The sequence below is a fragment of the Scomber japonicus genome, chromosome 21, assembly GCF_027409825.1.
Source record: "Scomber japonicus isolate fScoJap1 chromosome 21, fScoJap1.pri, whole genome shotgun sequence".
NCBI lineage: Eukaryota > Metazoa > Chordata > Actinopteri > Scombriformes > Scombridae > Scomber > Scomber japonicus.
In genome coordinates, this window is record NC_070598.1 from 17,743,973 (window position 1) to 17,761,300 (window position 17,328).

Genomic DNA, 17,328 nt, shown 5'->3' on the forward strand with positions numbered 1-17,328 from the left:
AGTGATGCAACTCCCCACCAGAAGGCCAGAAAAGTTTAGTGAAAGCTGCTGTCGTCTGCATTTCTGGCTTTTATACTGCAGTGCCTGTGGTAAGAATGCAACATGTATTGAGATACAGAGAATAAAGACCTCTTAAATTTTGTAAAGTAGGTATTTTGAGGAAACACTATAAATAAAAATGCTAAAAATGTATGTTAAAACGGTTCCAATCTTATTATGTAGAATACAAATGTTGGCATGCAAGTCCATAGCAATGTTTTAAAATTATGGGTTTGGATGTGTTATTGCTGTAATTGGGAAAATAACATGTAGATTGTACATAAGAAAAACAGTTTTCAGTGTGATTTGCAAATAGCCTATTGCAGCCCTTAAGTATGGGCTTTCACAAAAAGTCTCTTTGCCACCTGTATACTTAGTTTACTGGCATTAAAAAGGCTTTAATCAGAGAACGCAGGGTGTCCTTTGTGAGACCATTGACTGGAGGAGGTTTAAGTGTTGTGCTGTTGCGGTGCGACGAGTGCTGCTAATGATGACATAAGATGGAAAAACAGATTCAAAGTCAGTGCTCTGAAAAATATGACATATGGTGTAAAGCAGCTATTCATTCCCACACAATGTCATGACTAACAGCACAAAGCTGATTATATTGTCTCAGTGGGAATGTCTCTCTGGTAAATATCCTAAAAAGAACAGAATGTTAAAGACAAAAACATACACATACAATATGCTCCACATATTTCATGACTCCATACACCCAGTTTAATGGATGTTTTATCTAACCATCACCAAAACACTTTATCTGTTGCCATAACTGAGAAACAAAAGGGAACACCCACTTGAATAATGTGAAACTTTTGAACAGCCCCACCTACACCAGACACTATTTGAAGTAGATAGTACTCTGAAGCGTTGTGATTAAAACAGTCAATCAAAAGCTAGCTCCAGACTGAAATGTGGCATCAAGCCAATACTCAACATACCTTTTCACTTATGACATGTAAATACTGTGATGGGAAACACTGTAATTAAATGACACTATGAGAAATGACAGAGTAATATGACATCAAGCAGTCAAAGCTGGGTGTAGCCAAGATTTCTAGCCCATTTGGTACATTGCTGAAGAAAAACCCCCCACTAATTTAACATAAATATTAATAAAAAAGAAACATGAGTTCTTGATGAAAATATTACATTTATTTATAAAATAGATATATTAAGAATTTAAGTTGACACTGTGCAAATATTTAGGGTAGCAAATAAGATCAGGCACTGTATAGAGCACTTTATGTTTGATAATAAATGTTAATTATGACATAAAATATTTTATCCCATCACGACAACATTGCCTGTTAAAAACAAGTGACTAAAAAAATGAACTGCTTAATGCTTACAACATTTATCACTATAAAGTAAAATCTTCAAACTTAGAACACAATTGCTCAAATTACCTCAGCACTTATTGTTAAATAGCAGTATGAAATGGAAAAACCTAAAGATAAGCGAAAATGTCAAAAACCAGAACTTACACAGTAGTTTGATCATTGAAACAACTACACATATGTACATCCGTCACTGATGCCATGCAACTGTCCAAAGTACAAGCGCTGAACATCCATTATTTATCCCTAAATAGCATACACATACACTTTACTGTACATACATACATTATAATATCATGCTTACTCAATGAATGTCTTTTTAACATGACAGTAACCACCAAATTAAAAAACGTATCATGCCGATAAATAACTGTCCCCATCAACCTCAGGTCTCCTTTGGTGACAATGAGAGAAAACAAAAATAGGGGACAAGCAGAGGCCACTTTACACAATGGATTATAGGCCATCTTTCTTCTTCTCTCCTATGTTCTTCTCCTTTGTCTAAATAATAAAGTTCAAGGATCAGAAAGACTTAAGAGAAGGAGCAATTGTTTTTCTGCTTTCACAATTCTGTCTCTTTTTCATCGTCTTCACCTGCTTCTAAGTAATATTCATCATCTGTTGTCGTGTCTGAGCCACTGTCTGAAGACTCCTCAAAGGTACTGAGGTTGGAGATGTAACCCCTGGAGGGCAAGCGACCTCTGGAGGACTGATTCTCCTGTGGGGGTGCTGATGAGCTGAGCAAGGGGAGGGGAGGGGAGGAATTGCTAGGTTTGGATATGCGTCTGGACACTGGTGACAGAGGAGGTGTTGGAGGTGGGGTTGGGGGACCGTCTGTATCCCATGCAAAGTAACAAGTATTCATCTTAGGACTCCAGGCTAGGGGGGATAGCTTTGAAGTTGTAGCACTTACAGGTGGAGAAGCGGAAGCCTCTGAGCTCCAATTTGCCAAGCGCCTGGTCAGTGATCGAGGAAGAGATCTCGATCTCATTTTACCAGGGTTACTAGAGAAATATGGCATTTGACAGTCACTGGTGGGTCCACAATCATATTCTGTTGTCCAATCAGGAGTAGAAAAACCATGATCAAAGTCCCTGCCAGTTCCTCCACAAGCCAAGGCAGATTCAGAGAGGTCACCCACACTCATGAACCTGGATCCAGTGGAGATGCGTCCTGGCCCTGAGGGTCGACTGGAGAGAACCGAACTCACAGAAAATGACCGCCCAGGCTCAATACCATACTTTAAGTCTGCATAGGAGGATGACAAGTGTTCCTTGTCTGGTCCTGGACCTACACTTGGAGGGCCTGTGGATGCTCGGCTTCTCCTTGATCCCCTCAGGCTGATCCCCTCTCCTGGCTCACGTGGTGAGGAAGATTCTCTGCGACGCTGCAACTTTGGGCTGTAGAAGACACTGTCGTCTGTTACCTCAGGTGAAGAAAATGGGGAGAGAGGGGAAAGTGAGGCGAAGGGAGAGAAGGGGCTCCTAAGGCTAGATGTGGATTTCATGCACTGAGCAGAATGCCCATCAGAGGGGTTAGAACTCCTACCAGGACTGGGATCTCTACAAGAGAGAAATTGGTTTGATGTTTGTTGTTTATGATCTGTCTTGTCGTACGTGTTTAAGTCAAACTGGTGAGTTGTGGGACTATGGATTGTCAAATGAGCTTGAGTTTTATTTTCAGACGTGTGTTCTGCATAAGCATTTTGATCTTCTTGGTCAGTTTCTGGAGTTAATTTGTCTGACCAAATGGAGAACTCATCTTCTGCCATTGTGTTTCCTATAGCCACAGATGGTATGAGAGTATATCTGTTTTGTGTCCATCTGTTCTCTTCTGTTCCCTTCTCATTTTTCTGCAGCACTTCCTCTCTCTCCTGCTCTTGCTCCTCTAGGGTTTTATCACTGTTGCTGATGTCCTTCATCCCACTGACAGGAGGTGTTTGGGAGCCCCGCTTCCATTTCCATGGAAATAAAGCATCATCATCAGACCGTTTAGTACTGAATGTTTGTCTCAGTTTGTTAAGGACCTGGTCCATTCTTTTATTAGTCTTGTTGGCCCTTTCCGAGTCTGACCTTGACAAACTGGAATTTGGTGTGCTGACACTTTTCTTCAGTACAAAACGGCTTCTCTTTGGGCTTTGTTCATTATTGCTCTCCACTGAAAAAAACCTGCTTTTACTCTCTTTCATTCTTCTGTTGCAGCGTTCGTCATCCAGAGACTGGCTCTCTGTTGAGCTGCTACCACTGGAGCTCTGGTTTGAATGACTGCATGGTTCACCTGCTGCTCCTTTACTCTGAGATGTGTGTGACTGTTGACTTAACTTGGTCTCCACAGACATTGGTGTGTTTACATTATGTTGCAAAGATACAGGTCCTGTGTTCTTTTGTGCAGCTGTATCTACTTTAGATTTAATGCTGTAAACCAGTGTCTCAGTTACACATGTTGAGTTGTATGCCTCATCATCCTGCAGAGACTTTGAGCTGATATGAACTCTGTTGTCAACAAGTAATATCTGGCCATTCTGGTGATCTTGGCTAATATTCTTGGAATGATTATTATTAACTTGACCTCTTTGTGAAACACCACACACCGAGCTCTCTTGCATAGCAATTTTGCTTTGAGGCAAGGACAAGGACAATGGCTGGGGTGAGTTGATAGGTGACGGGGTCAGTTCGGACAAAGGTATGGTCATATCTGCCGCTGGGTCGGTACGTAACAGAGGATGTGGGGGGTTATTTGACTGAGAGGGTCGTTGGAAGAGGGGTGATCTGGGTATTATATTCTTAGTTTCTCCTTGTGTTGACCTGGTAGACTTGAGAGTGGAATAAGGAGGGGAGCTGTACCGAAGCAAATAACCAGTTGAAAAGTCAGGAGGGAGGGAAAGAGGTGCAGGGAAACGGCACTGGGCTGTGCCAGACTCCACTGATTGCGTCCGCTCCTGTCTGGACAAAGCTGATTCTCTTCTTCCCTGGTCAAAAGTCATAGTGTCATTAGATCTTTGCTTGGTTCTTTCTCGCTCTCTGGATGTTAAATCAGAGTCCGATGATAAAGATCGATACTTCTCTCCTCTTCTAACCTCTATGTTAGAGGTTTTGGGTGTAGGATTGCAAAGCTGAGATGTATTTGTGGATGAACTGCTTGATCTTAGAAAGGAGAAGATAGATGGAGCCCTAATGCTTCGTGGAGATAGAGAGCTTGTTGGAGATGGATCTGGCTTCTCCAATGAGACAGGCTCAGAATGCTGCTGATCCACCGAATCCTCCCATGTTACTCGTCTCGCTCTCTTTCCCTCTGTCCGGGGGCTCTGTTTCTTAGGGTCACTTTCTAGGCTGCTAGAGATTGTCCTCCCTTCCTTAGTGTTGGAGGTTTCTGAGTAGATGGGGCTGGTTATGACTGGGGTGGCAGGGGGGGTTAGGAGAGGGGAGATGGTGATAGTGGTAGGAGAAGATGTGGCAGGAGTGATGGGAGGAGTAAGAAGGGATGGGTTGGGGGCAGTTTTGGCTTCAGGACGGCTACTGGTGGATACGCGGCTGTAGTTTGTTTTTGAGATAGTATCGACTGTGGGAATAGAACTAGATGCAGTTTTAGAGTGGAAAGGCTTGGGGATGGGGGCATAGTTTCTTTCAAAGCCAAGAGGTGAGGTGGCTGTTTGGAATTTATGTGTTTGTGAAGGAGAGATATTGTATGATGATGCATTTTGCATGTTGGTCTGAGAACAAACTGGGCTGGGATGGGATTGGAAAGAGGCACTGGTTCTAGTATTTTGGGTCAGGGGGAGACCATAGACAAATTTAGATGTAATAGTTTCACTGTTGAGAACATCAGTGGTCTCAAGAGAGAGAGATTGTTTGGTAAACTTTTGAGAGTCCCTGTTGTGAGAAGATACGGGGTTGTTGTTGGTTTTGAGTGGACAATGATTATTTTTGTATTTGATGCTGCTCTCAGTGGGTGTATTTGAGCTCTTGAGATTTAGCAAAGTAGGTGGTAATTCAGTTACATGTGCTGTAAATGAACTGTTGCTTACATCATGCTTGCTGAGATCTTTAGAGTGAATCACTGTTGTTTGCATGGCAGCTCTGTTAATTTTAGTACTGGGCGAAACATCAGGAAAACTATGTGGCTTCTGTAGTTCCCTGTTTAAATTGAAGCCATACTGCTGTTTGACAAGCCTGTCTGATTCATGGTCAAGTGGAAACGCAGTATTTCTTTGTTTGAGGTGGTGTGTTCCCCCTTGTGTCTTCATAACAAGGTTCATGTTACCTTTGCAAACTGACTCTGTTGTGTTGTTGTTTTCTCTGTTATTAGGCATTTGACTACTACATATTTGGTTGTCATTTGGACTTTGAGAGGCAAAGTCACTATTATCATTACAGGGTGGCACTAAGATTGGGTTTGGCTTGTTTTTGATGTTGGTTGTATTATTGAGGGTTGGAGGAGTACTGCCTTCTGGGGTAACTTGTTTCCACCAGCAAGTGGAGGTCAGGGTGGTCGTAGAACGAGATTTTAGGAGGGCAGAGGAGTCATATGGGGAATGTCCAGATGAAGACACTGAGCACTCTGTGAACATATTTGTACTTTTGTCTAAACCCCTCAAGCTCTGATGCCTTTCTGATGGTCCTCTACTTGGAAATGCCTGTTTGGAACATGAAAGACTGGACTGTGTCTTAATTATTGTTGGATGTTGTTGGGCATAGGGTGCTTCTCTTTCTTTGTAATTGGAAGATGGTGGGGAAAAGATAGGGCCAGTTTCAGTTGTCCTGTAAGACATGGATGACGTTGAGTGGAGGGGCTTAACCCTGTCTTGCTCATTATTATTAAGAAATGTTTGAGAGAGGTGTGTAGTAAACTGTTTTCCATCCCGATCATTGCTCAGAGGTGCAGGGCTTATCCCAGAGACGGTGGGGTTTGGATTAGAGCTCCTGCTATTGGAGTTGAATCTTCTTAGTGACAGAAGAAGACTACTGGTTGTTGGTTTTGAGCTTAAAGATGACAGTCCGCCTTGATGACCAGTTTGTAGACTCCTCTTTTGTTCGTTTGGATGAAGGGAGATGGGCGATACAGAGGATGCAGTTGTGGCTACGGGGCTCAATGCACCTGCATCTGTTCTTCTGTTGATCATCCTTCCAGAGTTTACATCCAAAGAGACAGAGTGAACCATTTTCCTCTTGGATTCATAGTCCAAGCTTACAGGACCACTCTTAGATGACCAGCCCACTGTGTTACTCCGGGTGCCAGGAAAAGGGACCCTTAGTTGGGCGTGGGATCCATCTGTGTACATCCTCTCCACACCATGTTGGTTTTGAGTCCCCTGAAAGCGTTCACGGGAACGGTTTGACTCAATGTTTGTCACATCTTGTAAACTCCCATGGGCTTCCAAATTCCCAGTCCCCTCAAATCTTTTGGTTCGTCGTAAACGGCCACTCCATTGTGGTGCAAGAACTGTTACCACAGTGGAAGACAACATGTTTACATTATGGTCCGACAGTTCCTCAAAATCAGTTTGGTTCTCAAGTCTCGTATAGTCCTTTATATCTAACTCAAATGATCCAGACCCAGTCCTTCTTGGTTGTGATGCACAAAGGGTTGTGCACAAGCCATTGTGTTCAAATAGTTCAAGGTCACTATTTGAGAGACTAGGAGTTATACTCAAGTCCCTGGTAGTTTCCAATCTATTAAAAACAATTGTGATAAAGTCTTCTTCCTTCTTGGCTGGAAATTGTGTCTTCTCTGGTAATGGAGAGTCACTGGCTACACCTACAAAGATGTCTGGTGGTGACGTTTGTTCATTAACCTGTAAAGAAAAGATGAATTAGTACAGATAACCAGATGTTGCATTGCACATAATTTGCAAATGTCAAAACAAGTGCTATTTATATTTTTCATAATTTGATATGGAAATAATGTTTTTAATTTACTTCAGCATATTTCTGAATTAATTTCGCCATCAAACACTTTATATGACTAGATTTCTATAGCCCAGATACTGAACAAGAGAATAACATAATTTAATCCTCCTCCGCTTCTCTCTCTTTTTCTCATACACACAGACATGCTCCTCTCAACCTCTCTCAACTTGAGCTTATCATACTGTATCATACCAATGCAAAATTCTTTGCATTGCAAAGTAAAATGCTTACTGGAATTTACAGCAAGTATGTAACGGTGGCCTGCTATGTAATTTCCAAACTGTGTGCTGGAACAAGCCTGAGTTTTGCTGCAGCTTCTGTTCCCATTGTGTAGCTATTTAAGAGATTCAGGCCTTGACAAACAGGTTATTTTGACAGACATGATTTCCAAGGACACATACACCCTGCCCCTTCTTTCTCTGACAACAGTAATCAATCTCAGATGCTTCCAAGAGTACGTAATGTACTACTTCATGCAGTTGTCAAAGGTTTCAGTAGCTTTGAACTTTATAGTATATCAAGTACAGTACTGTAAATTTGAATGGATTGGGATTATTTTGGTTTAATTTGCTTAAAATGTACAATTTAACATTTGTATTAGAGTTTTCAAAGTAAACCAGTATCTCATTTACATTATGATCACGGCGGATCCATACCTGAGAGCTGCTGTTCTCAGTCTCAGGCCTCTGTGGTTCAGTTAAACTGGTAGAACAGGAGAGAGGGGGAACATAAAAACATTACAGATAATAGTCAGGATAACACCTGTTGCTTAATTGTAGATAGTACATACTGTACAGTATGCATGCATTGGTTACCCTACAAAGGAACTAGAAGATTAACATCAACAAGGGTTACACAAATGTATCAGTTTTCTGGTTCACCAGTCAGCTCTTGGACTTCAGTCATACACCTCTGATATTATGGATATGACTACTGGGGTGCTTTATTGATTACATATTTGTTAAATAAAACAGGGTTGTACAAACATGTTTTCTGATAGTTATTGCTGTGCGTGTTATGCACAGCAAAAGTAAAAGTAAAATATGACAAAACAGTTAATTATCTAGGTTACATGTACAGGTTTGCTTTTGTTACACATTTAATGTTTGTGGGAACAGAGAATGTTCTCCCTGTGATATGTGATGAACTCTCCACTCATAATATGCACAGAAATGAAAATAAACAGTTTCATTGTTGAGATAAACCACAGTCAAATGTATTGCATTATCACAGCAATAAAACTTGATAGTGCAGGTAAATGGTGTGTTATGTCTGGTCTCGCAAAAGATGCATTCCATATGATTCCTGCTTTCCTGACATGTTTTGGTGTGAAACATTTGAGGGATCAGATGTCAACATTTGCCACAGCAATGCTGATCAACAAGACTTTCAGCATTCCTATCCTCTTTCTTTACTCAAGTTTTCTCAGTCACACCTCATACACATAGAAAAGCATTAGAAAATGGCAGCACATGGATCATGCACATACTGTACACACACAGTGCAAGATGTCTATATAAGGTCATGTTCAATGTTAAAAAAAGACAGCAGGTGAGCAGCAGGTGAGCAGCAGGTGAGTAGCAGGCAGTTTAAGGTGTGTGTCCAACCACTGAGGCCAGTTTGATCAATGGCCTCTATTGACAAGCCTATTTTAATCTCTGGGATACATTGCATCACACACAGGAATGCAAAAGCTTGAAGGGAAAATGTGCTCACTCACCACACACATGTCAAAACCAATCCTGATCATATCAAATTATACAAGGAAGTGGCAGCAACTCACAAATTCACATGTATTTCTCACTTAAGGAAGTACTGTAAAAAATAAATTGAAAAATCAGTCATTAACGGGTAAATGATTTGTGAGAGTTTATGACTCATTAACCGTGAGAAGGTGAAATAAAACTTCCTCAAATGGTGGTAAAAGATTCTTATCTTTATGAACTGGATTCCAAGGCGTGATGTATGTCATTCAAACTGATAATTGCAAGTTAACAAATATATACACTGTCAAGACACATGCTAACATACAACCCTCATAACATAATCAAGTCATACTCTTACGGGGTCACATCATTGGGCGCCCTTGCTTGTTTATACAAGCAACTGACTCTTCCAGACAGTATGTCACAGGGTGAAGTATACAGACAAGGTTCAGTGGTTCAGTTACTGTTTGACTAAATGTTGGAAGAGACGTGTGATTTAAGCGGCCCTGAGCATGGTGCTGCCAGACGTTCCTATTCCAGGCCTTAGAAACAACTCCTAACATGTTGTTCTCTGCAGCGAACTATGACACAAATATATAGAGAGAACAGCTCATTTTTGAGTAAGTACAGGTAATGGCGAGACTCATCAACAGGCTGCAAAAAAATATATCACATAACTGACAAATCAGGCCAGCAGTAGTATAGAGCAGGAGGTTGAATTATGGATTAGGACAAACAGTATTTAACCTTTACATACTGTTGAGGGTCAAATCCAACCATCCTTTTTCTTTTTCCATTTGAGAGCTGTTAAAAACATCTTATACACATATATGGACTTTTCCTAATGTGACCCACAGTATACAAAAATTGAAATAAAATGATTCTTTTTTTGTGTGCGCCTGATACACATTTTTATATATGCAAATGTACAAGTCTGATTTGTGTTCATTAAAAAAAAACTACAAAAAAAAAAATCAGCATTAAAAGATGTTGTATTCATCACATTCTATAAAATGTTCTCCTGGACCATAAAATAGTGATTGTGAATGTCTTGTTTTAACATAAGATTAATCAAACTTTTATTAATGACTGATGGGGAATTTATGAATTTGAATCAGTATACAGACTAATTATGAATCAAAATGTTAACAGTATGTGAAGGTTAAATCAACTGTAAATAGGTCAACATGTACTTCACTTGATTTGTTTCCTGGACAAAAAACTTCCTGGCTTTATTCCTTTCCTTGCTCACCTCTGTGGATTGTCAAGGCACGCATTGCTGGAGAGTTTCACAAAGACAGTGGAGGTCAATCTGGGTCTAATATGCTGCTGGATCTGAATCTTCGAGTCATCACATTGAACGGCCTCTTCTTTTCTTCGTTCACATATTAGTGCTGCAATAGATTCAGAATAGTTGATTGATTTCTGGCCACTGCTGCAAATCATCTTAATGTGTGCAGACATATTTCTTAGTATCTTAAATGTTGCGTGCAGCATGTTACGTAAGATGTGTGAGTGTTTTACCTTTGTGTGTTTCCTCCTGTCTTTTGGCCCACGGGTGAGAGTGCTGCCAAGTTGTGGTTTCATGACTCTCCTTCCTGCAAAGATAAGTAAATTAATAGACAGAAACTATGAGGACTGATTAATCATTTAGGTCTCTTAAAAAGCTAAAGATTGACTCGTGCCAGCCTCTCATATTTAAGGATGTCCCACATATCTGTATTCTATATCAGTGTACATGTGCATTGAATAGATTTTGATTTTTAACAGTTGGTTGGGTAAAAGAAAACAACTTAATTTGTCAGCTTGGACTCAAGGCCACTTGTAATCAGTGATTTTCCTTCTTTTGAGATTTTATAGATTTAATGATAATTGAAAAAAAAGATGAATCATTGTAACTTGTTTCTACCCAGGGAGGGTTTTTTTTTTAACAGCCTAAACCCTGACAGCGGCCCAGGTCAACCACAGTCTTGTAGCACCAGCTGCTGTACAGTCCCTATGGTGCATCTGGGAGAATTAGTGCCTCGAGGCAGGACCTATCAACAGCGTTAATGCTGTGGTAGATTTGTGGTAGATGGGGTTAACAGGGGTCTCGCTGTAGATACCTACAGCATATCTTTTGATTTATAGCTCTGTTTTTTTCACCTGCTGATATCAATCACAACACTAGACAGATATCTATCTATATCATGCTTTTCCTCTAATTGTTTTCCCCAAATACCCTCTATGTATATTTACAAGCTACTTTTCAGATCACTGTTGTATGCTTCAACATTTATAAATAGCTATATAAAATAACAGTATAAGCTCTACCATGACAACATTAAAATATTTCTTACAGTCACATGATATATGATGAACATACTCTAATTGGCCCATTTTGAATAATGAGTATTTTTAGTTCTGATGGTTTAAATACATTTTGCTTGTTGCGGTCAATTCTTGTGTACTTCAAGTAAGATTTTTAATACAGGACTTTTCATTGTAATGACGTACTTTTCATTGTGGTATTACTACTGTTACTTTGCTCTGTAGTCTTCATAGTTACACTGTTAAAGCACCTAACAATTATATAATGTATATAAATTCTTTTTTATCATCAAACTGGTGACCTTCAGTCCCAAGTAAAGCTGCAACTAAAAATCATCTTTATTATAAAACAGCCGATAAATTAATTTGTCCATAAAATGTTAGAAAATAGTGAAAAAGATTACATGTGCCATTCTCTTATAGTCTCATTTCTTGTAGACGGTAAACTAAAATGAATGCAATCAGAGGAAAATGCAACAATCATGCCTCCCTAATGTAATAAGTTCCACAGTGCTGGACTGATAAGCAATGGTTATGTAACATTCCAACGCTGCTCACTCCACACTTTCGCTTACAACGAGAGTACAGAGCTAACACACCCACTCACACAGCCACTAAAACATGCATATGCTCATTTACTGTTGCAACCCAATGCTGAACCCACGCCAGTGTGCCAACTGCCGAGCATGACAACACAACAGAGATGAGGCGGTTATCTAAATATATATATGTACGTGCCACTGCAAACTTTGTTCAATAAACAAAACAAATTAAATGACAGCAATTATCTTTGACAGGTCGGTCCAGTATCACTTTCTCGTTTATTATTTCAATTCAGCAGATTTTGTGAAGACAGAAAACACTGCTCATGAGTCAGAGGCTTTTACATAACCTGAAGCATTTCATGAAATCAAAAAGTAAAGCATTTTGATTTTTGTCTCCCAACCGTTCTTAATAACAAGAAGTATCATGCACAACACTATCTCTCCTTATCCGCCTTGCCCTCAGGATCTACTCATTATTACGCTAATATAAAAGCCTGACATGACATGACATGACATGAGGGGAAAGCAGGTATCAGAGAAGGGAGGAAGATTTTATGTTATTCAACAGCTATTCCAGTGCCAAGTCTAACATGCCTTCTATGATGATACTGGGTGTTTTTGATCCTAACTTTCCCACAGGCAAGAGGAGTGTGTCATGTCCCATAATATCATTACTAATAAACCTGTATGAAGTCATTTTAGGATAGTTTAACCAGTAAAACCATGCGTGGCTTGTAATGGTGGAGCATGATTTATCTTACAGCAATTGTTGGGACTGAGTACCTTATCTTTCATACAATCTACTTCCTGTACTGCTGATGTGCGGCTAAGAAGTAGCAATTAGTAGAGTCGAGAGTCGATCGACAGAAAATTAATTAGCTATAATCCTGATGGTCAAATAATAGTTTTTGTCAATATTTAAGCCAATATACCAGAAGTTGATGGTTTCAGTTTCTCAAATGTGGAGATTTGATGCTTTGTCTTTGTCATACATGATAGTAAACTTAATATTTGATCAACCCCCCCCCCCCACCCAAAAAAAAAAGAAAAAATAATTCACTAGTATTGCAGACAAAGAAAACCAGCAAATATTCACAAAATGGAAATTACCATTAAACATTAAAACAAAAACATTATGAGTATTTTTCTGAATCCAGCTGCTTCATAGATAAATACCACATACTGAATATTCTTGTGCAATTATTTCATTATTTATTGATAGATTACTTTCTTGAGAATAATAAACACCTATCAGAATTTCTCTGAGCTGAGGTGAACATAGTCAACAGATACTCAGGTTACTGTCAAAAACACACAACAAAACAGCAACTATTCATACTTGAGAACCTGATACCAGTGAATTTTGGGGCACATTTGCTTAGAAAATCACTTAAAGGCTTAATCGATTATCAGTATTGTTGGAAATTAATTTTCTGCCCATCAACTAATCGACTAATTGCTTCAGCTCTTTTTATTTGTTTTTATCAAACCCCAATTTTTACTCTTTCAAATAAGCTGAGCTACTCCACAAACTTTCCAGGTGCCTCCAAGTAACTCTAGGAAGGAAGGGAATCTGGACTAGAATAACATATCTGATCTATAACAATTTAATTAATGGATTTATTTCAGTGAAGCAAAAATAAAAACACAATTCCGAACATTCTCTGGTCCCAGCTTATGAAATAAGAGGATGTGCTGCTTTTCTTATTATAAAATGACCATCTTTGGATTCTTCACTGAGTCATTCAAAACAAACAATTTGTCACTGTCATCTTGGACTCAAGGAGATTGTGATGGTATTTTTCATTTTTTCAGTTTATTTGATAATAATAATTTTGGAGGAAAGAAATCTGTTTTATATGACTGCTTTTTAAAATGTGTCAGAAATTGAAGATCATAGGTAAGTACAAATTTAGTTGAAGTTGATTGTTATTTAAAAAATTCAATACTGAGAGTAAAATCCATATAATTCCACTTGATCTATACAGAGGCATCATACCTCTAATCCTGTGTTGACGAACATAATCAAACTGTTACCTTCAGTCTGTCTTGCGGCCGTGTAACATGCACGTTATCTGGCCTGAGTGAACGCTGTCTCAGTTTGTTTTGATGGTTTGAAAGCGGATGACTAATTGTTATCTTTGAAAGCCTCTTTGGGCTTCAGTATTGTGTGCAGAGTGTCTCATGCAAGCATGTTGGTGTATTCTTTACTTGAGGTCAGCCTGACTGTGGGTGTGTATTTGCCAGCTAATACTTACATAACCACAAGGATCTAGCCTCAACTAAGTGTGGGCGTGTACCCAACGCTGACAAACGAGGCCTAATGTTCCAACAGAAAATGATTTACACTTGTAACTTCTGTTCAAGATTCATCCAAAGAAAACTTAATGACTTCGCAATGTATACATGAGCGGTAACTAAAGGTGACAATGACAGTTTGAGACTTGTTCATTCAGTGTCTGTCAGACTTCCAGGAGAGCTGTTTATCTTTTAACCTATACATTAGATAAGTATACAGAAGATAGCTTTAGTAGGTATTAACAGGAGGATGTGCAGATAATCAACAGAGGTAGAGCTCCGGACATGCACAGACAGCAGCTTTGTGTACCAAATGTGGGCCTGGATGTGCATGTATGAGCTTGTCTGTTAAACCACTTAATCAAAATACAACTTCAATCTGATGATACCAGTTTAATGTAAGAGTGAACATTTACTCACACCAACAGGTTCAGGTATCTAAGTTACATGGATAGTGAATCGAATAGAGAACCCAGTCCACACCTACATAGAGAACCCAGTCCACACCTACATTCGAATTAGGACAGAGCAATAAATATTATATTGATACTGTGATATGAGATTAGATATTGTCTTAGATATGTTGGATATCACAATATGATGATATGGCATAAGTGTAGTCTTTTCCTAGGTTTAAAGGCTGCATTACAATAAAGTGATGTAATTATCTAAGCTTACAAGACTGTTTCTATTAATTGCCATTACACACTTAGGCTAGTCATTATATCCACATGATGATTACTTATCAGTAATCTCATTGTGTAATAGTGAAAGCACCAACAGTCATATTACAATATTGTTGCAATAGGCCTATTGAAATCGAGGTATTTGGTCAAAAAAATCGAGATATTTGATTTGATCCATATCACCCAGGCCTTGTTTGACATGTTCTTCTGACCATAAGGAATAGTTTAAAACCACAATTAACTTTCACTCAGGAGCAATAAATCAGTCTTTAAACTTGAAAGCAATAATTATTTGACTTTTATGGTTTTAATGATCAATATCATTCAAATATTAAGCATATTGACCAGCTCTGGTTGAAAGCCTGCTCTGGTATTTCCTATAGCTACTCAGCCTCTGAAAGGTAACAATCCTCACTGGCGCTACTTTTCATGAGTTGGGGAAAAGCCCACGTCTTACCAGACCTGGTTAAAAAATCGATTAACTTCCGCAAACCACGACCTATTAAAACAAGCCTTACACGAATCATTTTAATAGACACGACCAGAATGTATGTAAACACGTCCAATAAAACATATTTTAATCAAATATTTACTTTTATTCAAGTTATTCCCGTCTCCTTCAGCTGTCAAATACATTTTGGTGACCAGACCCCAGCTGTGAACCACATTTAAAATGCCAAATAACTGGAATATCTCAATGCCGAATTGCATTAAACTAAGTCATGAATGGTGAGCTGTTTTGGTTTTGCTATTCAACATGTAGAAGTTTCCAAACAAGCGTTGTTACTTTAAACACGCACATTTTTAAGTGGAGTCCGGCGCGGCTTTCCTCCCCTTCGTCAGATAAGTTTCCAGCAAGCGAATTAATGCATGAAAAGTGCTCGGCGACACTCACCAGCTCGATACAAAGTGTGACAAATATAGAATAATTACAAACAACGGTAGAAATGGGTGTTAAAGTGTGTTTGAACGTACCTTGCAGTCTGTGTCGGTTCTGCTTGTGCTGTGCTGTCCAGAGGCGTAGCTGTCTCTCCTCCTACAACTGAGAGCTCCTCCAACTCTCCTGCGTCATTTGTTGACATCCTATTTTAACCAGTTCAGTAAGCCTTCAACTTTCATGCTGTCGAGAAAATGCATCTTTAAAAATGTGGTGCGGAATTTAGACCCATTGAGCTGTAAACCAGCCGAGTAGTATGCGTCCGTGGTAATGTCACTGTCGAGGTCAAAGTTCAACACCGCCTGTCTGTCACACAGGTGAGCAGCAGGACAAGTGTGACCAATATGCTGCTGACTGTCTCTTTCTAGAGAAATGTCTCTTTTACTACTCCCTTCTTGGGAAATAGGATACAGTTCAGCTTCTCCTGCTGTTGCTTCTGACACATTCATTTTGTTTATGATCTTTCAAACACAGCTGTAAAAGAATGATATTCTGTTATGCGCAGAGGTACAATAATGCCCTGCTGGCTCATAATTAGTAAGTAATACGTTTTTCACAGTTGTTTTCTTAATAAATCACAAGTTCCACAATGTTCTAATGCAGAAAACTACAACTGAGTGAAATTATTTTAAGTAATCATGAACACTAAGTTCAGGTAGAGTAAACTGTGGTCTCAGGTGCCTGCAGATGTTTTTTAATTCTCCCTCAACCCTATATTCAGCAGTGCATGCAGTTCATCTGGTGGCTTTTATCTTTTCTGTCATCTAAAAACTTTTTTTAAAATTAAGATGGAAGGTCATATGTGTTTTGGTTGGCATGGTTAATTATGCTTATTAATTTACATAGATTCATGTTTTTATTTTGAGTGGAGTGGAGAAACACAGAAGGTAACTCTGCTTGTGTTCCTAAGAACAAAGACCACATGTCAGTAGTTTTCTCTTTTACTTTATGAAACAGCATAAACAACATTTTGTTTTGTTTTTTGTCCATTAGTCATCCACACCCTGGCTGGAACAGCTTTGGCTGGGTTTCCACAGGAAGAACAGCGCCCTCTTCCTGTTTTGACTGACTGTTTCAAACTTTTCAGGCATGAAGAAGGGATTTAAGTTCTTCTGGTGGTACGGTTTCACTGAAAATACTGCATAATCATAGGTATCAATCTCACTATAGGAATAAAACGTGGTTCTGCCCTAAAACAGTGCGAGAGATATTATACAAGAACTTAACAATGGGTTTTATAATTGGTCACAAGGTCTCTCTGTTCACATTGCAGCAATGAGGTCAAACAACTGAACAGGTCAGTGAGGAAATCAAAGCTGTGGGAGGAATGATTTGAAATGGGATGCTGGAAAACACTCACCTTTCCTATTACCACTCTCTAAGTATTTACCAGAAGTATTTCTCAATACTCCTACACTGTAGAGCAGTTTATTGTACAAACAGTATGACATGGGGCAAAGGCAAAATGCATTTATCCTAAAAAAGAACACCAATTTAACAAATAAATTCACAGTTACCAACTTTGCTAAAAAGTATATTGATCCACTTTGTAGACTGTAAG

The 17,328-nt window shown here is 39.2% G+C and overlaps 1 protein-coding gene across 1 annotated transcript; it reads right to left on the minus strand.

The window, feature by feature from the left end:
• Positions 1–1,185: 1,185 nt before the first annotated feature.
• On the minus strand, positions 1,186–16,014 carry zmp:0000000991 (mucin-16). The gene is made up of 5 exons (XM_053342494.1): positions 15,806–16,014; positions 10,516–10,589; positions 10,244–10,385; positions 7,942–7,987; positions 1,186–7,170 (listed from the first exon to the last, which is right to left on the minus strand). The coding sequence occupies exons 1-5, from the start codon at positions 15,910–15,912 to the stop codon at positions 1,942–1,944; spliced, it is 5,598 nt and encodes a 1,865-aa protein (XP_053198469.1). The 5' UTR covers positions 15,913–16,014; the 3' UTR covers positions 1,186–1,941.
• Positions 16,015–17,328: the final 1,314 nt, after the last annotated feature.

Excerpts from the sequence above, each read along its gene's own strand:
- zmp:0000000991 (XM_053342494.1), bottom strand. The coding sequence starts at position 15,912 with ATGTCAACAAATGACGCAGGAGAGTTGGAGGAGCTCTCAGTTGTAGGA. Across the intron at positions 10,590-15,805 it reads GAACCGACACAGACTGCAAG|GAAGGAGAGTCATGAAACCA; the intron begins GTACGTTCAAAC and ends TTATCTTTGCAG. Across the intron at positions 7,171-7,941 it reads CTGAGAACAGCAGCTCTCAG|GTTAATGAACAAACGTCACC; the intron begins GTATGGATCCGC and ends TTTTCTTTACAG.